At 32.3% G+C, this 21,969-nt stretch overlaps 3 protein-coding genes and 1 long non-coding RNA gene across 9 annotated transcripts in view; 3 read left to right on the top strand and 1 right to left on the bottom strand.

The window, feature by feature from the left end:
- Positions 1 to 102: 102 nt before the first annotated feature.
- On the top strand, positions 103 to 4,270 carry LOC143202804 (mitochondrial glutamate carrier 1). 4 transcript variants are annotated; one of them, XM_076414614.1, is made up of 9 exons: positions 109 to 170; positions 266 to 375; positions 826 to 864; positions 1,956 to 2,090; positions 2,221 to 2,370; positions 2,424 to 2,557; positions 2,984 to 3,169; positions 3,233 to 3,389; positions 3,447 to 4,270. In XM_076414614.1, the coding sequence occupies exons 3-9, from the start codon at positions 839 to 841 to the stop codon at positions 3,589 to 3,591; spliced, it is 933 nt and encodes a 310-aa protein (XP_076270729.1). In that variant the 5' UTR covers positions 109 to 170; positions 266 to 375; positions 826 to 838; the 3' UTR covers positions 3,592 to 4,270. The 4 variants fall into 4 exon arrangements, with proteins under 4 accessions (XP_076270731.1, XP_076270729.1, XP_076270728.1 ...); XM_076414616.1 differs by lacking the exon at positions 266 to 375 and having other exon boundaries at positions 103 to 223; XM_076414613.1 differs by lacking the exon at positions 109 to 170 and having other exon boundaries at positions 252 to 375.
- Positions 4,271 to 5,381: 1,111 nt separating this feature from the next.
- On the top strand, positions 5,382 to 8,240 carry LOC143202807 (uncharacterized). The gene is made up of 4 exons (XM_076414622.1): positions 5,382 to 5,486; positions 5,540 to 5,602; positions 7,729 to 7,992; positions 8,050 to 8,240. The coding sequence occupies exons 1-4, from the start codon at positions 5,481 to 5,483 to the stop codon at positions 8,134 to 8,136; spliced, it is 420 nt and encodes a 139-aa protein (XP_076270737.1). The 5' UTR covers positions 5,382 to 5,480; the 3' UTR covers positions 8,137 to 8,240.
- A 1,946-nt stretch (positions 8,241 to 10,186) lies between these two features.
- Positions 10,187 to 12,407, top strand: LOC143202808 (uncharacterized). Its single transcript, XR_013007233.1, has 3 exons — positions 10,187 to 10,526; positions 10,582 to 11,927; positions 11,993 to 12,407. It is a non-coding gene; the product is annotated as an uncharacterized LOC143202808 (long non-coding RNA).
- Positions 12,033 to 21,969, bottom strand: part of LOC143202797 (uncharacterized) — a 222,886-nt gene continuing 212,949 nt past the window's right edge. Inside the window, exons 10-17 of one of the 3 annotated variants that reach the window (XM_076414599.1) lie at positions 20,099 to 20,326; positions 18,177 to 18,556; positions 17,843 to 18,066; positions 17,609 to 17,776; positions 15,276 to 15,532; positions 14,162 to 14,327; positions 13,905 to 14,104; positions 12,033 to 13,846 (exon numbers count right to left, since the gene is read on the bottom strand). In XM_076414599.1, the coding sequence (XP_076270714.1) occupies positions 13,743 to 13,846; positions 13,905 to 14,104; positions 14,162 to 14,327; positions 15,276 to 15,532; positions 17,609 to 17,776; positions 17,843 to 18,066; positions 18,177 to 18,556; positions 20,099 to 20,326 (1,727 nt within the window). In that variant the 3' untranslated portion in view covers positions 12,033 to 13,742. The remainder of the gene's footprint in view (positions 13,847 to 13,904; positions 14,105 to 14,161; positions 14,328 to 15,275; positions 15,533 to 17,608; positions 17,777 to 17,842; positions 18,067 to 18,176; positions 18,557 to 20,098; positions 20,327 to 21,969) is intronic. The other 2 variants (XM_076414600.1, XM_076414601.1) reach the window with 2 other exon arrangements.

Raw genomic sequence — 21,969 nt, 5'->3', positions numbered from 1 at the left:
TATTTTTTAAAATAATATGCAACCGAATATACACACGTTTTGTTGCGTCGACGACTATACAATATACGTCAGTGTCATCGCAGTACTCCTATATGTTGTTTTTCTTCGTTCCTCGTTGAAGTTCAGGGCCGTAGCTCTGTGATTGACTGTAATGACCTCCGATGAGAGCAGTAAGTGGAACCAAACGAATGTCGACTTTATATTGACCGGTTGAAATCAGCTGGTAAGTACGAAATACTGGTCGCATTCTAATTAAATTATTCAGTAGGTCTAAAACAACCGGTCGAGACGCGATTGTTGGTGGACCAAAATAATTTCTTTGAGTAGGCGGTGGATAATTTTTTGTAATTACTGTTTAAATAGACTCGCATAAAGGTAAAAATTGTTTTATTTCATGTATGTAAAGATTTATTATCAGATTTTATTAAAACTCTATAAAAAATACAGGGATGTTCCGAGAACATTATATACACATTTTATTTTGATTTTACGTACCCCTGATATATTTTATGTAATAAATGTGAACCAAAAAAAGCGTTATCATAAATCTATAATCCGGATTTTGCTAATCTAAAAAGATTTTTGATAAGAATTTATTGTATTATTACTTGATTGTTAGAAAAAATGTATTTGTTAATACACATTCAGGCTATTCAATTCAATGATTTTATGAGATTTAATCGAATGACCTTAGAAATGTCTATATCTTTCGAGTAGCTTCAAGTATGTATTGTCCAATCTTGTGGTTATAACATGAATTATCTTGTTTCATTGTACAGCATTAGATATTTCTCTGCTTTTTCCTTACTGTAATTTTTATTTTAGAGAAATTGTTCCTATGGCCGAAAAACAAACCAATTTTTCGTAAGTATATTTTTAATTTATTATACACTGTTATTAAAACAAATGGTCGGAATGTGTTTCATATATTGGCATTGATATTCTGCCAATGTTTTACATACTTGACCACATCATCACATGCATTGCATGGAATCGTTTTTTCAACGAAACAATTATATTGTTTTTGCTTCAGTTTAGTGTTAAAAAATATTTTATATTTCCTTTTGTTTTTGGAGCAATCTGTATGATAACCTTACTGTATAAAATGCCCAATGACGTGTTATTTTTTTACATATTTAATTTTGGTTCAGTATTGGCAGATTAAGACATGAGTTTAAATATTGGGTCATGAGTTCAGAATTACGTGTTCGCAAAATTTGTTTTAAATATAGTCGGAAAATATAAATAGAACACTGAAAAAATCTGATATTTTTGCATAATATCTCCATGTGTGGCATAAAATGATGAATGAACCGATTTGAGGTCAATTTAATAAATCTTCCTATTGTGTTGATACAGGGTGGTTCAGCATTATTTAAAATAGTTTATTTTAGTCTTTTATATTTATATATTTATATATTATTTATTATATATTATAATTCCTTTGAGCAATTCTTTAAATATTATATATTACATATTTTTTTATTAATATTTACATAAAGAACTTGAAGTAAGATATTTTAATTCATTGTTTTTTCTTTTAGTTTGGTACAAGGAAATAATTATATTTAATATATTATTTGACTTGTAATTATTGAACTCGTCGTTAAAAGTGCGCAGAAAAATTTTTTAGGGATGATATGTTCGATGTATTTTAATAATTAAAATGTTGATATTATTCAGGCAACTAAATATACACTTAAACATTATTAATTAAAACAGTCTATGTATAATTTCTTAAATAGCACCTATTTGTTATCTCCCCGAGAGTAGAATACACTATACTGACTTAAACCAGTTCTATACCACAGCCAAAAGAATGTTTAATGACTTATTGATTATTTGTTCGTAACGATATAAACAAATATTTATTAATAGTTCGGAAAACTATTTTTAAACGATCCTTTATGAACTTATTGTTTATTTATTATTATTATTATTATTATTGATTATAGATTACTTCCTAAGATTGTAAATGGTGGCATAGCAGGTATAATAGGTGTGACGTGCGTGTTTCCATTGGATTTAGTTAAAACAAGACTACAAAATCAACAAATTGGTCCAAATGGAGAGAAAATGTATAACAGCATGTAAGTGTTGTCTTGCATACATTGTTTTATAGTGCAAATTATGTTAATTAATGACCATCAAAATATATAAAATTTTCTACTACATCATATTCATTCTGTAGTTCGAATATTCAGTATGTTTTCATTTTAGGGCTGATGCGTTCCGGAAAGTTTATCGACAGGAAGGATTTCTGGGAATGTATCGAGGTTCCGCCGTAAATATCTTGCTTATAACCCCCGAAAAGGCCATTAAACTTGCCGCAAACGATTTTTTTAGGTACCACCTACAAACCAAAGAAAGGTAAGCAGTTCCACTTCTTTTTAAACATAATGTATCATATCCCACGGTTCTAGGACCCTCCCAATATTCCGTCAAATGTTAGCTGGTGGTCTGGCAGGTCTTTGTCAGATCGTTATTACAACCCCTATGGAATTATTAAAAATTCAGATGCAAGACGCTGGCAGAGTGGCTGCCCAAGCTCTCTTAGGTACAAAGTATATTCTAAAACAATGTTATTAGTCAATTTTTATTAAGATATTTTAAATATTTAATGAGTTAATTTTTAAATGTTATCAGAGTTCACTTAATGTTTATAAACAATGATTTTTTTAAATTTGTTTGGGTTACTAGTGCCGATTTTAGAATAAAATTATTAGCATTACATTTTAATAAAGAAATGGACAATTTTAATGACATAAAATTTAGCCATTTTATACTATTTAAAAAATTAGGCATTGCTTCTTATATTTAGAAAGCATATTTAATTATGTTTTAATTAGAAACATCCTAATTTTTGTTGAAAAACAATTGAATGTGCTTTTTTACATCAATTTAATATGGCTCATTTGTTTTACTTCCGAGCGCCTTCACCTTTTTAGGTATTGTAATGCATCTGTTTTTTATTTTTTTGTAGTTGGAAAGACTGTACAAAAAACTTCCGCAACAGAACTGGCTATTGGACTGTTTAAACAACACGGTATTTTAGGCCTTTACAAAGGTACCGGAGCTACCATGTTAAGAGATGTATCATTTTCTGTGATATATTTCCCCCTCTTTGCTACTTTAAATTCTCTTGGTCCGAGAAAGAACGATGGCTCAGGTTAATTAAGCTGACCGCATAATGTCCTTGATGTTTTAAAGGAGTTTTTTAATAATGTTTTAGGCGAAGCAGTGTTTTGGTGTTCATTTTTGTCTGGTTGTGCAGCAGGATCTTGCGCGGCGCTGGCGGTTAATCCGTTTGACGTCGTTAAAACAAGGCTCCAAGCTATTCAGAAAGCTGAAGGTGAAAGATCCTACTCAGGAATTGGAAACGCCTTTGTGTAAGTAGTTTTATATAGCAAAATTAATATCAGCACTATATTGTTTTGCTATTTCAGAAATATATTGAAATATGAAGGACCCACTGCTTTCTTTAAGGGCGGAGCTTGTCGTATGATAGTAATAGCACCACTGTTTGGCATTGCCCAAACTGTTTACTACTTAGGGGTCGCTGAGCGACTACTTGGTATTCAAAGGGGTTAAAGTACAAAGAAACATGATACATATAACAGACATTAGCTGATTTTTTCACTTCCATATATGTAATTTTGAGTTCGTTATAGAACTAGTCAACTTGATTTTAACAAATTGTTTAATAACCTTTTTATATACATGACACCTTAGACACAGTAGATCAAAAAACGGTTCTCTGCATCATTTGTTTTCTATGAGTAACAATGTGATTTGTGATATTATATTTTTAATTTATTTTTTTGCAGTTTAAAGAAATTGGAAGAATTTTCAGTATTATATATTTGTACATTGCTTTAAACTGTATAAGAATTTTTTGCCATTTTAACATTAAAATATTTGACATTACTTTAAAACTATTTATAAGATATTCAAAATATTTAAATACTTAAATTTGCAGTATTTCAAATAGTTTATGAAATATGGCTTAATGTTGGTCTGTGTTATATTAAATGTGATTTTTACAGTTGTCGGACAATAATAATAGTTGCCATTTGGGTTTTTGTTTTAGATATAACCTTTTTAATTTGGGTCAAGTCGTTTTAGGCTCTCAAAATCAAACGTTTCGTAGTCAATATAAAACTAATAAACCGATTGTCAATTGTATTTTCAAGAATAGATATAATTTTAGAGATTACGCAAAACGTTATGTTTTTCAATGTGAAACAGTCGAAATAAAAGTTCATCCTATTATGTGTGTTTTTATCGAGGATCCCTTATATCAATTTTTAATTTTTCTAGATAACTAAGGATTCAAGTAAGCCTGAGATTAAGTATTTTTGGTGTTTCTAAATATATTTCAAAGATTATTTTTCTTGGAATTTAATACAAATGAAATGAGATGAAAAACAATTAATAATTTCTACATTTCGAGTAAAAACAATGATCAGTCTATCGACGAGAAAAATATGTTTTGTCACTTCATTTCGAGGGCATTATTTTTGATAATAATTTTTAATGACTCAACACAGGTGTGATGAAATATAATAATAATCTTTAAATTATTCCAAGGAAGAAGTATTTCTATAGTATTTCAATAAACTAAAACTATAATAAAATTAATTTACTGTTATTGTGATCTATGGTGTACGTGAATATTCCTTCTCATTATACTGGTATTGTTTGAATTTCATATTGAGGAAGCACTTTCAGAATTTTCCGTTTAAGCTTTGTCGAGTCAATTTTGTAATATGTGGCCAATCTTTGTTACATATATATAAAATGACTGTAGTATTTTCCCTGTACACTACGATAGTCCTATAGTACGATGTTATAGTAAAGTAATGATCAAATGCACGATTATTAGTTATCCTGAAAGTATAATATTGTTTTCCGCTAAAAGTACTATTTACTGCTACAAAATTCCACTTATTCAACTTCATTTCATCATTATCAAGTATTAATAGTGCCATATATTATTTGTGGTTTAACAAAATAAACTGAAATTATAAATAAATGCTATCGCATATTTTTTCAACCGCAGTACTGGGTTTTGGGTGGTATTATTTAAAAATTAATTCTTTTTTTCGGTTTTTGGTACTATGACCAACATTGCATTACAAGTTTATTTCTTGAATGATTAGATAATGTTTAATAATGCTTTTTTCAATTACAAAACCTTAAAAGGCACATGATTAATTGATTCCTTGTTAATTACAGATAACAGTGCTGACACTATAAATTATATTATATTAATCAGCATATAATACGTGAGGTTGACAATATAAAGTACTATTTATATAATATCTCGAATTACTTGGCAATTACTAAACAAAATTTATAGGTACAGATTACCTTATCAGGTCGGTGATAGATAAACGCTATCTAATTAGAGATTTTCGTATTTCTACTGTTCTCAATAGACTGACTGACAAAAAGGTGTTTCAGCTTATACTGTAAAGATGGTTGTAAGTAATTGGATTTTAAGTGTTAAAATCCATATATATTTGTATATTTTTAGGGGGTTGTCTACGGTTTATCTCATTTTAGATCAATTTTAGGGATATTTAAGATAAGTGAAATCGTAAGTATACTTTTATATTTGTAATAGATTGTGTAAGAATTTATACGATTCATACACATTCTGATATGTATAATGTGTGTTTAACTTAATCGTTACCAATGATTCATACAAATGTATCATACAATTGTACTGAAACACTTTTGCTATTTGTAAATTACACACCTTAAATTTAAACTGTGCCAATTTGTTCTAATTTACTCTAACACATTGATAGTCTCTATCGAGATTATTTTGGTTATTTTAAATCCTGAAACCCTCCTTTTTCTGTGTTTATTTTTCTAATATAGCCTTGTGAATTGGCCAATTCCTTGACTTTATTAAACGAAATGTTGTGATCAGTATCCATTTAGAATTCAGCTAATGTGGAATGGACCGTGATCTTACATATCATTGATGATCTTTTCGTTTATATGATTTCCTACACTCAAACCCCTTTAGCGGATGCATTAGGGAGTATGGGGGTAATGGTAATGACCAGTATTCTTTCACTGCGCTCTGTTGTCGGTTTTATTTTCTTCTGTTTTCATAGTATGTGATCACTGGATATGGTTGCTTATTTGGAGGATACTTTATTTATATTCTTCAATCTGTACCTATTTTGAGGAAGGTTGTGGTTCCGATGTGATGAAGGATATAAATTGAAAAATTCAGATTATACGATTTTTGGAAAGGATGCTGGTGTGACAGATAGCCTGAATATATCTGTCTGTATGTGCTAGTTTCTTCTAAACCTGATATATGAGATTGTTTCATCAAACTAAAACGTGTAAGAAATAAATCTCTCATTGTGAGTTGGATTTTTGGATGTTGATAATTCAGGTAGGTCAGAAAGAGAAATTGGGAGTCTTATTCATTATCATTACATTACATTTTTGTTAATTTGTCACACATTAAGAAAAAAATATGTATTAGCCTAATAATAGTTTTTACACTAATACTTCCATAATTACTCGGTGTATGACTTGTATATTTACAAATTTTAGTCACATAAAACAAACAGAGAAAAGTTTTTGCTTCAGTTTTTAAAAACTGTTTGTGTTGGCTGTAGCACTCCATTGTGACTGTTTGGTCAGCTTTTCGGTGCAATGTGTGCAATCCATTCCAATTAACTTTTTCTTACTGATATATCTAACAACAGGGCTTCCACTATTCGAGCTATTGTGGTTGTAAAATATGCTGTGGTACATATTTTATACAGAAACAAATAGGACGACAGAGAGAACACTATCTATCTTGTCTTATTTTAACATAAACGAATCTATTATAATATATCAGACGTGTCAGTAATTACTTTCCGGTTTTTGTTTTCCTACTGATATTAACCTCAAAACTATACAGTCTTTCGGTGAGTATGCTTCAATCATAAGAACGTGTGAAACATGGTTTCGACAATTCAAATGTGGTGATTTAAATGTTCAAGACAAAGAACGACATGTAGGCTATTTTGGATTCAACATAAACTCAAAAATAATTGGTAAACAAGATGAGAAGATTGGTGCTATATAAATTGCAGGCAGGTGATTAGAAAGTCGAAAAAAAAACGTTAGTGAAATACTGCTTCAAAGGTATGGAAAGAAGAAACTTTTCCATCGAATACTAACGGGTGATGAAAAATTGATATATTTTGAAAATTCCAAGCAAAAAAAAAACAGGATTATCACCTGCGAAGATGGTAAAACCATGCTTTGTGTCTGTTGCGACCAGGACACCAACCATATTATGAACTGCTGAGTTCATACTGATTACTACCGACAACTTTTGATCAATTTGAACTGTGCATTGAGCGTAAAACGCCCGTAATACGCCTAAAATATGATAAGGTGATTCTGCAGTATGACCACGTGCTGTCTCATGCAGAAAAATAGTCAAAAAAAGTGTTGAAATCACTCGGATGGAAAGTTTCATCGCACCCGCCGTACTCTCCATATTTAGCGCCATCCGACTACTGTATTTTCGCATCGCATCGGTGGGATACGCGGTTGGAATCAAAAGACCGATACTGGATAAATGCATTTTAATTATCCCATTGTAAATACCGTGTTTTCTTTAAGAAAATAATTACCGACACATCTGATAAACACGTCTCAAAATTTAATAATTTTAAAATTTATTTGTTGTTTTTTCAGATATCATGCCTTTTAGCTACGTGTTTAGTGGCGGCTTCTACATCAGGCACGTCGAGTCTACTTAATGCTTTCTACGTTGGGGTTGTTGCAGGCCTGATCATTTCTACGATAATTTTTGCCATCAGCTGCACCGAATCTGGCCATTCTCTGAACGGAGTCCTGAAATTGCAATGTTTCGTTCACATAATATTATTTGTTTACCTCCTGATTACCTGTTCTATTTTCCTATCGAGAGGTGGCAGGGGGGCGGTTAAAGCCGGAGGGGTAAGTTTAAGAAAGGAGAAGAAAGTTTGATTTTTTAATTGTTTCCGTTTCTTTTAGGCATTTGGTTTGATTGCCAGTTTCTTGTACTTGATTGATGCATATTTATCTATGAACGCCTATGCGGTGAGGATATTGTGTTTGTAATGAACTGCGCTTGTTGTTCGGAACAGAGTCAGAAAAATGTTATAAAAATGTATTTATATTTATCTATTTTTGTATAAAAAATATAATAAAACTTTTTTAGTTTTTTGTTTTCTATGATTGTATATAAAGAGCTCAGTGTATGAACAGTTAAGACACACAGAAATTTACAGTGATATTCATAAATAATATTGATACAGTTGTTGCGACATAATTACATTTATTGATATTTAATAAAATTGTTTAATTTTAAGTTTACGAAATTTTTTTCGTATAGCTTAGGGGTCTAATCTATTACACTATTTAACGGTTTTTTGTAAAGTTTGTGTTCTGGGTTTATGGGAAAAGAATTATGACTTGAGACAATATAAAATATCGCATTGTATTGAATGTCTGGTAAAGTTGAAAAAAAAAGGATGTTTCATCGCCTAGTTGTTAAGTGTTCTAGATTATGGCGGTTCAGGTGCCGGGGCTAGACAAAGCTAATAGAAGACCCCCTATGGTGGCTATAACTATAAATTTGGCGTTGTCCGAGATCGTGGAATTTTCGAGCACTTCTTCTTCTTCTCGATAATTTTACCGAGTTGGGATGCAGAAAAGGGCTTATTGAAATAACCATCTCAGAAACGGTTGAAACAACCCCACCAAGAAATTGAGCGAGCAATGAACAACAAGAGAGCGAAAGAAACAGACGAAGGACAGTAAGATTTACCCAGAAGAGAGAGCGGGAACAAGAACAGTCAAGTGCCAGGGGTAGGAAGAAAAGAATCAAGAACAGTCAAATCATTAATCATTAAGATCGATCTGAGTAGAATTCTTATATGTCCTATTCTTATATAAAACCATCAGTTAGGTCTGACGATGGAATCGGCAGTGGCCAAAACCAGATAGACGATTGGAAAGCAATATCCATTCAATTCGTAATTATTTTCACTATTAACAATGGATCAGAGATTTTCATAGAGAATCTTTAATGCAATTCTTGCACCGTTAAGAGAGTATGTAGGGGCAAAAATACTATAGGATGGATGCATCAAAACTCCTTCAACAGAGCGACAATGGCTATTTTAGCAATTTTTAATAGCATCAGCTTTCTCAGTACAGTCTCGTTATTCCTGAAGAACAATTCGGCTTTCGAGATCACCATTCATCCGTTCATCACGCTACGCGTCTGGCCGCACACATCCATCACGTTATTCACCAACGTAAAAAGTTTGGAGCAGTCCTCCTGGACCTAACCGAAGCCTTCGTTAAGATCTGGCACGACGGTTTGATCGCACAATGCGTGCGGTTAGGCCTCCCAGAAATCTTAACCGCTCTCATCAGCTCCTATCTATCAGACAGATCTTTCCAGGTCAAGAAATCCAGGTGAAACGGCTTGAAGTTTTCCCAAATAGCTCCCCATGAGAATTTTAAACGTTCCATGGTTGTTAGAAATAATCAAATTCATAGGGAAACTGACACTCCAGAAATCAAGCACTTCATATCTCAATGATTCCACAAACAACGACTCAGCTCAAGTTCTTCTGAAAACGCGCTTGTTCGCGAGCTGGTCGACATGTTGGGACCTTAGCACCGCGTCACCGCTAACCTCCCCCCCTTTTCCAGGCTAAAACGACCTCATCCGTCGCTGCAATCATAACTTTTGTCCTCATACGACAGTATCCAGTCGTGTGTTAACTCAACTTCGCGAATTAATAGTTAGTTTCAATATCTGTTATTTCGCTGGGTCCTCATTCTCAATAACGCCTGCCCGATTAGCGGGTGCCATATCCCCAAATTTAATGCAGTAGCAGTAGCGATCCACAGTGATCAACCAAGCAAAGACGGAAAGGAGAATGATCAAAGTCCAACATAAGTTAACCTGGGAAGAGAGTATTGGCGATATATTACAGGAAAGAATAAAAATACTAGCCGAAACAAGAATATTGACCAGAAGAAAGTAAAAATAGATCGAATTTTTATACGGATCATAAGATAGTACACACCGAATACAATACACTTACATCACATAGTGGAATAAAATGAATATCAGTATTAACTTCCGTAATCCACTGATAAGCTATATACATAATCTAGTGACATATTACAATGGTGTTTGACATTCGAATAATGTGTAACGTCAATTTATCATAACTAAACTGAAACTAGTATCTATTATAATTATTACTCTGCTAATTACTATGAATTTATCGACGGAGAAACTATTGTTTATTAGTCAGTTAGGTTTATTTCTAGTGTTAGGCAGTTATTATTTATGTTACACCGAGTTTTATCATGTGTGCACCAGCGAAATCCATTATTCGATAAAGTTAGCTTTGTTTGTTATCTTGGCTAACACATCCCTGCTGTTGGTAGTTAAAAGTGGGTTACAGTTGAACGATTTTGGAAAAGTAAGTTTTGTCACTTCTGCATTAAAATAATTTATACTATTTTATATTGTTTTAGATAATTGAATCTATTCTGGCCCTTCTATATATGTCTGTGGCTATATTTATTTTTAAATCACTTAAAGGTTGAAATACGTATATGTTTTAATAAAAATCTCTTTAAAATGTTAATTACCATAATAATTATCTTGTTTATATTATAATAGTTTATTTCTATAACACATTTGAGGTATGAAAGTTGAATACACAAAAAAATGTAGAGTAAACAGTTTAACTATAGAATTAAATGACATATTATCTGTCATAAACTTTCAATTTTAATAATATAAGCTTTTAGGTTACGTTGGTGAATGCGCTTGGTAACTAACAGGTAAACATTTTAAAAAAGTAGATTTATAATTACTAGTAACAATTATTACTAGAACAATACTCAGAGTTTGTTTCCAGTTCAATAACTAATAATAGAAAGATGTAGAAATCTCATGTTTTTTTATATTTTTACCGTTTACATCAATGATTGATGATTATCATCAATATGTTGAGATATAGGCGTTTTAAAATATTTTTTAAAAACCTAAAATGTTTGTTTTGATATCCACTACTTGCGTTGCTATTCACAACAAGTTGTTCACAACAAATATTTGTCTTAATTAATGTGGAATCCTAAAAATTTCAAATCTGCTTTATAATGAATGTTCAGTTCTGCAGAAATATCGTGAGACTAAATATATCGGTTTACCTGTATAAGAATGTTATCGACTTCTTCAATCTTCAACGAAAATTGGCACATAATTCATTTCATGAAATTGTGCTGAATTTCTGGCAGAATGATGATCTATTAGGATAAAAAGCATTCTTTTTTATGTATGAGGAATTGTATTTTTTTATATTGTTAGAACCGATTTTGTAGAATCGATCTGGTGAAGGTGTTTGGGCAATTAAAATACGGGATTCAACTGAGTTACCCTCTATTTATTTCGACAAACATCTCGGTCAAAGCCCCAACACAGAATGAGTCAAGATGGCGGGATCTTCATCCTGTTCGGATGGCATTAGTACGAGTAGCGCTCATTACAATTTACAAGAAACTGCTTAATATCTGCTTATGCAACCGTATATACATCGTCAGAGGACGTCAGATGTAGGCGCATCCACCCAATTATTTATATATCCAACAATATTCAAATTCATTCTATATGCGCATTATGTGATTATATTGCATCTAATTCAACCAATGCCCAGTTATTTTAATTTTTTAGAGTCAGTCCAGTTTTTGGTACTGAAACAGACCTATTATTTTGATTCCTTCCTTCAAACTTTCATGGTATAGAATAACGAATTCTGACTGGTTGATATCGGTAGATTTTGGGGCAACGTCGTCAGTATTGCTTACACTTGACACTAGTTGCCAGTTCTCTATGTGCAATAGATATATGAAAAAAAAAATTATGCTAGTTTCACTTTTAAAGGTATTGAATAAGGTTTTCTTATAGAACTGAAACACGTATATTTATTTATACAATTAATTTATTAATATCATTTAAGGATTTTACAAATAATTTGTCAGTGGTAGTTAAGTTTCTCTTCTTTTACTAACAGTATAAAATATTATAAATCCATAATAAACTTAAAAAATATCAGTAACGAACAGAAATCTGCATTACACGAAACCAATTCCACAATTCGCTGAGCATCAACTAACAATTATAGTTCTAAGTTACATTTTGAGTCTAAATATACAAAAATTATATTAGACCGCTTTACGTCTCATTTTTTTGTGTCTAGTTTCTCACTTCTTAATTATTAAATATTAATAAATAAATATTCTTTCTGTTTAAGGTAATCTGTTTTAACTATTGTTAAAATAAATACTTAAATTTAACACATTAATTCCTTTTTTCTCTACTAATTAATACTTTTTTTAGTAATATAACCTAAAGCAACTTTGTCACTTTTAAAATCACAATCTCGGTAATTTTTTTATCATTATTATATATTTTTACTCGAAAACAATATCCGCAAAAGAACTACAAACGGTTCTGTTTGAGTTTTAAAAAGTATTCGAACCGGAGCCGTTGTAGTTAATGTGCGAGCAAAAGTAATCCACTTTCTCAAATATAATATTTTCCATCTTATTTGGTCAATATAACACCTATCTAACTAGTAATACTTTGGTATTGGAATCTCTTTTATTTTTGGCAACAAGAACTACGCTACACATGTCGTTTTTTTAACATTAAGAAACTTAAAGAACTATTAAGTAGCATGCCAAGAAATTAACAGATAAAACGGAAAGGAAACATCTGTATCAGATACTTTGCCAAGGGATTACAGAGTCATTTCTGTTGTATAACTAGATAACTTAACAAAATAAGGTACTACAAGCAAAATACATTTTATATTTTTTTGGTCGGGGTTGTCTTATTGGTATAAAAAGAAACCAGGAAAAGAACTAATCCTAAAGAAAAGTAAAGAAAACGAACTAACAACTTTAATAACAACAATAATAGTAAGCAAACTCTAGAGAAAATCAACACGTTGTTATAAATAACAAGCACACATATATAAGTAGACTATAATTATTATTATTCTCATAATAAAACACTGAATTGCTTTTAAAGCAACTTTTGTTCTGCCAAATATATATACGGTTATTATAACCTACTTTTTTTTCTTTACATTTTCTCTGTCTTTCTTAGAATAGAAACAGGACACCTTTAAACTTCTCCTTCTTCTTCTTCTTTACTAATTCGGACACTGATATACGTTATATAAGTTGGAAAGTGAAAAAACTACTTACATTTTTATTAAAAAATAAAAAAATCAGGTAGGGTTCCTGTTTATATTTGCTATTAAAATAAAACGAACTCGGTTCTCTCGACGATTTAAACCTTTAGAAAAGTAAAACAAAACCATCCTACGCGTCATTTATAGTTTTGAGTTGACGACATGTAAAAATTTACCACTTACAAAACGGAGAAGAATATACCCTACGTTATTCCTAAATATTACCTGAAACTGTCATATGTAAGAGGAAAGGTACTTTTTTATTTTCAAATTCATTCCATGTGTGCATTGTGTGATTATATTGCATCTGACTCGACCAATGTCCATTTGTTTTAATTTTCTAGAGTTAGTCCAGTCTTTGGTGCTGAATCAGACTTATTATGTTGATTCAGGACAGCGTTTCACCAGCAATACCGTTCTTCAGTCCTTTCTTCAAACGTTCATGGCATAGAATAATGGCTTTTGATTGGTTGGTACCGGTGGATTTTGCGGCGATGTCGGTGACGTCATAGTACTGCTTGAACTTTGACTCACCGCTGAAGAAAAGCCGGACGAATTAAGCCGTGGTTAATGATGATTAACTAACTTCATTACCTGAAACATCTTGAGGAGATACACTTGCTGCCCCTTCCGGAACGCCTCGTTCGATGAAGCGAGGCTTGGTTGGGGAATTTGGCATGGAATCCTTCGTTATATATCCAGATATGTCCGCTGACTGTCTGTATCCATTCGGCAGTGATCCACTGTGTTGACTGTCGCTATCAGTCAATGATAAATTATCAGTTGGCGGATACCTGTTCGATAAAAAATATTCTAATACAAAATAGGTGGATGATATGGAGTTAAAGTACCTTGGTCCCACACTAGGAAAACTATGCCGATTGATTTTAACGTAGTTACTCTCGCCTTGCCAAGCGGGTCCAACCATGGGACGATATCGAGGATTCGAAGGATAATAGCCGCAGGAAGACATGGATGGGGCGGGAGTTTGAGTCGATCGAGCCGTAGAGAATTGTCCTGCAATAAAATATGTTAAAATATAGTTATTTTTACGTTACCTGATTTGTTAGGTACAGTAACCGCTCGTTACACGCGGTCTCCCCAATCGCATTTTTTTTAAACCGATTAACCATAATTTCACCATTTAAGGTACTTCTGCTTATTGAGAATGCTCCGGACATCCGGAGACATTAAATTTTAATCGAGCCCATTGTGAAATAACGTTTTACATCGTGGAATAACGTTCTACAAAATACCCAGAAATATAATCCCAGATGTTGAACACGGGCGGGTGCCGGCAGCGCCAACTAGAACCCGATAACGAATAGCTAGCGGCAGCCCCGAGTCGTTTATCTGGGATGTTATTGAAGGGTATTTCGATTCATTCAGTACTCGACTATCGTTTGGTTTAGACGTGCCACCATCGACTGCCCAAGCCTGGTTACCAGGTTAAAATTATGTAAAAAATGTCGAATTTTTAGTGAATGACTTGTTGCACAAATTTAAAACGATAGAGTGCAGAATGTCTCTAAAAATATATTTCTTGCGTTCCCACTTCGATTTTCTCCCCCTAATCTTGGAATGGCGGTGATGGAATGTTCAAATATTATCAGATTACTGCTGATTTGTAATTAAAGAGGATTATACTGTTCATAAGAGGAAAAATTAATATTTTGTCATTTTTTTCGAAATATATGGTTCATTACTTTGATTCATTGTTTATTTCTAAATGTATATTACTATTTTTTTTAATAAAATTAGTCATATAAACAAATCAAAATGATTTAAAATCTTCATAGTGTTTTTATGTATTTATAATACTTTAATTCATCATAACTTAAAAAGGTACGTGTTACAAAAAATCCGCTTTGAGTTTTTTGTTCCACAGGTACATTATTCCAAAAAAGTCGTTTTATTGAATCTTATGGAACAAAAAGAATGTCACATAATGTAATTAATACAAACCTGGTAGTGGAGATTCACTTCTGCTAGCCATTAAGTGAGGAGGAGGCTGCCCATTCGGATACGGAACTCTGGTTAATGTCTTAGGTGGCATGGGAGGGGCCATCACGTTCGGATTGTAATGGTGGTCATCTACGTGATGATGCATTCTCGATTGGTACACCGGCTCGATGTACCTCTTGTTGATTTGATTTTGACTTGATACTCGAGAAACGTAATCCGGCGATCCGGTGTGATGGTAGTACTGAACAGGCTGGTAGCTAAATAGGCAGTTCATTTATTATCATTTGTTGTAAGGTTGATATAACAATGATTTTAACGGCTTAATTTGTTGTAATTTGAGACAATGGACAACAATAAGCCTAACAGAACAGTAATGACAATATTATAAAGATAAGTAACGTTTTAAGGAGTTATACTACCTTTTTTTATTTATTTTTGCCACTAATTATTGGCTTCATAAGGATCATATTTAAGGATGATATTTAAATTATGTTATGTTATACGGTGATCTGTGATGACGACCGGAGCAGCTGAACTTGGGTCTGATGGAGGAGAACAGGCTATGAAAGTCGGATTTGGCATCAGTGATAATATAATAAATTCCTTTAGTTTGAAAGTCTAATTAGGCCCTGAATTCCCAGTAAATAGTACACCTATACTAACTATAACGATTTACAACTTATAGTTACAACAACTTTGAGTAATATACCTTTGTTGGAAATTGCTGTTCATAGAAATATATGAAATTATCTCAAAAAATTAATAAAAAAGAGAGAAAAAAGAGGGAAATAACGAAGAGAAAAGAAGAAAATAACAATAATCAGTGTAAAAAAAGAAGTTAAGAAGTATATTGACAAAAATATATTATAAAGGGAATGGTGTTAAGAGAACACTAATAGGAAATATTTTAATAGAAACCGCGAAAAATACTAGAATAATTAAAAAAAAAAGCAAAAAGACAAAGAATTGATGAATGATGATGATAAATGCTTAACAAGTGTGAAAAATCAAGACAGATGAATAAAACTGAGAAACAAAGAAAAAGAAAAATTTAGAAAAAATACGATGAATATAAAAATTATTTTGAAAGTTAGAAAAATGAAAAAATAACATATAATACGAACTCGAGATGTTTAAAATAATGATTGCGTGTCAATAATGGAGGAAGGTGTATTACGAAGTAAACTAAGAACAGAAGAGAAATTGATCAACTCGAAAGAATTTGGAAAGGTTTTTTAGAGAAGGCACTAAAATACCCTTTTATGGTACAACAACCACGCAGGAAGGAGATTTTTATATAACGAAAATAGATATTTGCTTTCATTACCTGGGAATGTTTAGAAAGCTAAAAAAAGTTTGAATATCATCATCTGGTCAACAGACAACATCTAACAGACCATATTGTCTATATTACATTAATATAATCAAATGTGGTCATAATCAATCTGTCATAAAGTCAAGTAGGTCAGGTTCTAGAGGTACTCAGATATTAATGGTTAAAATATTCTGGTGCGAACATGATATGATACTACATCATAGTACACAAAAGCAGCTCGGCGTCCCCATATATACAAAAAACAGTTTACAGTTTAACTTACAACATTGATTACAAGCTAATAAGTGTTTGATATGTCTACTTCTTTGCGTTCTAACTTCTATACCGATTTCAAAACTAAATGATAAAAAAATCTGAATCTCTTTTTTCTTAAAAAAATGTCCCAGTTGCCGTCCATGACACAATAGCATCTTGGATCTAAAATTTATATAAACAAAATGTCTGTATATTCGTAAAATATGCATACCAAAGTTTAAAAATTTTATTTAAATTTATTGCCAATGGCAAAAATGTTCTAAGAGTGAATTTAATGAAATGACAAAGACCTATTGGAAGAAAATCCAAAAAATTTCAAAGACCTTTCAAGCGATTTGGTAGTTGATGAAATCAACCGTTTTTAGACTTTTATTTGCGATGGGACAGATCAGAATGTAGGAAAAATGTTCCCTCAAAATGCTAAAGTGCGAAAACGATCGATGATTGGACAGATGCCAAACCAATGTGTTGTCAGGAAACATTCCGATTAAATATATTTATTTAATTTATCCATAAATACCTTTAAAACGAAGAAATGACCAGAATATATGCAAGTATTTAATACATTAGTCTCAAAATTTCGTTGAAATTTATTATACAATTTTTCCGACAGAATTTCTTGAAATAAAACTCATTTTTCATGTCGCCAAGGTAGTATAAGCCTTTAAGACTTTATTTGACACTTGTTGACTAATCTACCAACAAGTTTAATGTGTTATTATAACATATATAATAAGCATACCCTTCAATATGATTGTAAGGAATATACACCATAGTTTGATGATACTGCTTCGACATGTCCATCGGAGGTGGCGACTGAGGTCTCCCATTTCTTTGGCGATTTATTGGCACTGACTGATAATAGTCGTTGGCAACTCTAACCATAGAAGAATAAACATTTACATTACCCCTATAAGCAAATACAATCGAATGCACACCAACAAAGACACGTAACACTGCTCGGTACATTCCTTACCTCGTGTGGTACAAGTCCTGCCTGGAAGAACATCTTTGGTTGGCACAATTTTGATACGGATTATCGTCCTGCAACGACGTGGGTCTATACTGCGGCGGATATCCTCGAGTCTTCATCTCCTCTGGCACGTTTGGATACTGGAAAGCACCTGGGAAGTTTTGATTGACGTTTTTCTGTTTGGAGTTGTCTGGTAATCCGCTTTCTGAATAATAAGGCCACGCCACCTATACAACATAATAATTAATCGATGATGCTTTAAAAAATGTTCTGATAATTATAAGAAATGAAAAATCTCTGAATCATCTGAAAAATCTGAAAAATGATAGGAAACTACCTTTGTAGGTAGTGGAATTGGTGGTTGAAGTTGGTTTTGTATCTGTTGTAAGATTTCGGTCGTGGTGCTGAATCTTGGCTTGATGCCGCGCACGCTGGGTCTCCTATTGAAACCGTAATCATCGTTTTCATCGTCCTCGTCGTTTTTGCTGTCCTTTGATGAATGCTCGGATGGCTGATACTTCTTCTTTATTCGCTCAATCCTGCCGGCATCTTGCTGTACGAACATGGCCAGTTCGTCGCCTGACTCAGAAGCCGATGGGGTTCCTGCCAGTACATCAGGCGCGATCCTCTTGTGATCTTCATCATCGTTTTTCAGACCTTCATCGATATCTTCTAAACTATATTCTGTTCCCGAGCTGGCAACTGACAATCGTTCACCTGGAATGTTAAAAATTGATAGTATCTATTATGTTATTATATATTTATGAAAATCAACTGTTTTTGAATGAAAATTATTGAGGGTATTATGCTAACCATTAATATTTCCATAATTTTTATCAACATTTTCTCGCTATTATGTTTCTTCTTCAAGATTTAGTTTACATTTACCATAATTAATTATTATAGAAATTAACTATTTTAAAATAAAAATCATTCAATCATCTAACATTTCATTTCACGTCTAGTTAAGTTTTATAAAAATTAGCTTTGTGTAAATAGAAATTGTTGATATATCCCATCTTTTGACAATATATTTTCACTATTACATTTCTTTTTCAATAAATAGTCGATATTTGTGGTAATAAATTAAGTATTATAGAAGTTAATCCTTTTTGGATAAAAATTATTGAATATATTGTGCTAACTACTATTTTTTCTATAATTCTTGTAAATATTTTCTCGCCATTATATCTTTGTTTCAACATGTAGTCTACATTTTTTATGATTGCTTCAGGGTTATCAAAATTAACTCTTTTTGAATAAATTTTTTGAAAATTATTGTGCTAATTGCTGTTTTTTTTTAAGTTTTAAAGTTAATTTTTAGCTACGTTTCTGTTTCAATATTTAATGCACAGTTGTCACAAGTGGTTAATTAAGAAGACGTTTATATTTGATATGAAAATTTAAGAATTATACAGAGTTATATATACTTAGATATTATCAAGTCTGATTAGAATTGTAGTCTTTATAACAGTGATTATTCTATACATATTAGTTGTATAATGTTTGACCATTTCTGATACATTTCTTCGGTCAGTTTATTCAGTTGTGACAGCTGTAGCTTCATAATGGAGCATCCCCTATATCTCAGTATATGCACATATAGGGACAACCCTCTTCTCTAATCCATACAATGTTTTGGCGTCGATTAGCGTGAGTTAGGAAGCATAAGACGTATCATTTAATGTTTTCGGAAATAACAAATTTGGAAAGGCATCTGTCTGAAATGAGTGACTTCTAGCTAAGCTTCAAAATCTTTTCTATATTGAGTTTTTATTCAGCAAGACAATTTCGCAAATCCATCTGGATGGTCAACAAGATTGAAATATCCAGTTCTAAAATGCTTTTAAAAATACTCTAATTTGATACCAATGCTTTTGGAATCTTTGTTTCCTGTTTTGGAATTCGTATATAAATCAAAAATTTCATTTCCTGATGATGAGCCAACAATAGACGAATAAACCGCAATAAAATAACAAAAACCTTTCAATGCCCTTGAAGTGAACAAACTGGCCAGCAGAAACAATCATTCAACCTATGGAAAAATTCTATTTAAAAGATTTTATAGTCTGCTTGAGCATATTTACAAATCGAATAAAGTACCGTCAACATGGTCTTCTATGAGTTGTTAGAAAAGAAGCCAAGGAAATTATAAAAATGGTACCCGCGCAGAAACAAGCTGGTTAGAGCAGTTTTGCAGAAGAAAGATTGCTGGATGAATGGGAATAAAAAGTGTCAGTATTAAAAATGTAAATATACCTGGTTGATTATGAGGATGATTATTCATATTATAATAGTAGTCTTCATTGTGGCCCATCCCTAAAGTAACACACGCGGTGAGTGGGGCCAGAGTAGAAAGGAATTGTCTTCTTGATTCGCTTGTAGTCGACGATGAACTCATCTTATTTGTGATGGTATTATGACTAAAATCCGGAGGATTAGCAACAGCTCGTGGTATATCCGGGAAGTCCTGGTTATGGGGACCACCTGAAACAAAAAAGACTTTTAGAAAATTTACAGGGTATGGACATAATAATTTAAACATTTAGATATATATATATATATATATATATGTATTAGCATACATTTCAAAAATGATTATGAAAATGTTGAAGATACGAAACTAATAGAGTTATAGGACGGAGATCCAAGCCAAACTCATAAACAATTGGTAGAACCGTTAAATGTGGCCCAAAAAATGATTAGCACGCAATTATGAGCTATGACAAATGGGTGCCAATTCAATTGAATGATAGGCAAATGGAAAATCGAAGAATCGCTTGTGAAATGTTGCTTCAAAGGTATGATCGAAAGTCATTTCTGCATCGAATAGTGGCGGGTGATGAAGAGTGCATTTATTTTGACAATGCTCTGTGTTTGGTGGGGTCAGAGTGGCGTGGTGTATTATGAACTGTTGAAACCTGGTGAAATAGTTAATAATGATCGCTACCCACAACCAATGATCAATTTGAACCATGCATTAAGTGATTTTTCAGCAAGATAACACGCTGTCTCATAAAGCAAACCCAGTCAAGGAAGCATTGAAAGCACACGGATGGGACATATTATTGCACCCGCTGTAGTCTCCAGGCCTTGCTCTGTCCGAATATCAATTTTTTGAATCAGTGGGACACGCGCTTGTAAAAAAATACTTGGCCAATTTCGAAGAAGTTAGAAAATGGCTCAATGATTGGTTTTGCCCAAAGGATAAACAGTTTTTATGAGATGGCATCCATAAATTGCCTGAAAGATGGATAAGACATATAGAAACAAATGGCCGAAAGTTTTCATTTTCTTGAAAATTATGTAGCTTTTCCGAAAAAAAAACGGTAATAACTTTCCGGTATACCTGCTAAGTCTAAATAAACACAATTTAGTTAAAAGCTCTTCAGCCAAAGTACTGTTGCTCATAAAAACAATAAAGACAAAACATGACCGTTCGCGCTTATGCTAAACATTCTTCGTACCAGAGAAAAAGCTTGCGAATATATTGTCCTGAATATCACGACGATATGATTTTCTTTCGGCCTATAAAGTTGCCTTAAACAATGAAGGGAAAAGGTCCCGAGACAAAAATATGAGTTGGTAATATTGCAGAACGAGTGAGCACATAAAAAATGAGTTAGACCTAAAACGATCTATGGGTTTCCGTCTAATAAAGTTTATTAGATCTTGTGTCATGCGAGTTATACTCCGCCTGGCGGCGAAATACGAAAATATCCTCGGTGCACCATTTTTCTTCCATTGAAATATATGGATTTAATTAAACGCGCGAATGTATATCAAATATATGACAAGAGAATACGTGACGAGAATTGTTTTTACACCATTGCGAGAGAAATACAAACTAAATACTTGCAAAATAATGTATTTAAATCTCGAGCTTATTTTTAAACTTATCTTTTTTTGTTATAAATTACTCAGACCTGCAACATAAAAGCTGTTTGAGCGTTTTCAACTGATCCCTATCTACATTAGTATTCTGAAACCGAAAATAACATGGAAAGCACTCCAGGACGATGCAAAATCATTATAAAAATTAGGTCACAATTTATATAGATACACTTTTATTCATAACTAAGAACTTGAATGAACTGGAATTCAAATTCTCATTCCTTTTGTGTATATGG

The sequence above is a fragment of the Rhynchophorus ferrugineus genome, unplaced genomic scaffold, assembly GCF_030347505.1.
Source record: "Rhynchophorus ferrugineus isolate W39M unplaced genomic scaffold, kcgeb_rfMv2 rfM9, whole genome shotgun sequence".
Classification (NCBI taxonomy): Eukaryota; Metazoa; Arthropoda; class Insecta; order Coleoptera; family Curculionidae; genus Rhynchophorus; species Rhynchophorus ferrugineus.
This window is presented reverse-complemented; position numbering and strand designations above follow the sequence as displayed.

Coding starts and splice junctions, on each gene's coding strand:
- LOC143202807 (XM_076414622.1), top strand. Junction 5,603..7,728: donor TATTTAAGATAAGTGAAATC/GTAAGTATACTT, acceptor TTGTTTTTTCAG/ATATCATGCCTTTTAGCTAC. Junction 7,993..8,049: donor GGGCGGTTAAAGCCGGAGGG/GTAAGTTTAAGA, acceptor CGTTTCTTTTAG/GCATTTGGTTTGATTGCCAG.
- LOC143202804 (XM_076414616.1), top strand. CDS start 839: ATGGCCGAAAAACAAACCAATTTTTC. Junction 2,371..2,423: donor CACCTACAAACCAAAGAAAG/GTAAGCAGTTCC, acceptor CCACGGTTCTAG/GACCCTCCCAATATTCCGTC. Junction 3,170..3,232: donor GAGAAAGAACGATGGCTCAG/GTTAATTAAGCT, acceptor ATAATGTTTTAG/GCGAAGCAGTGTTTTGGTGT.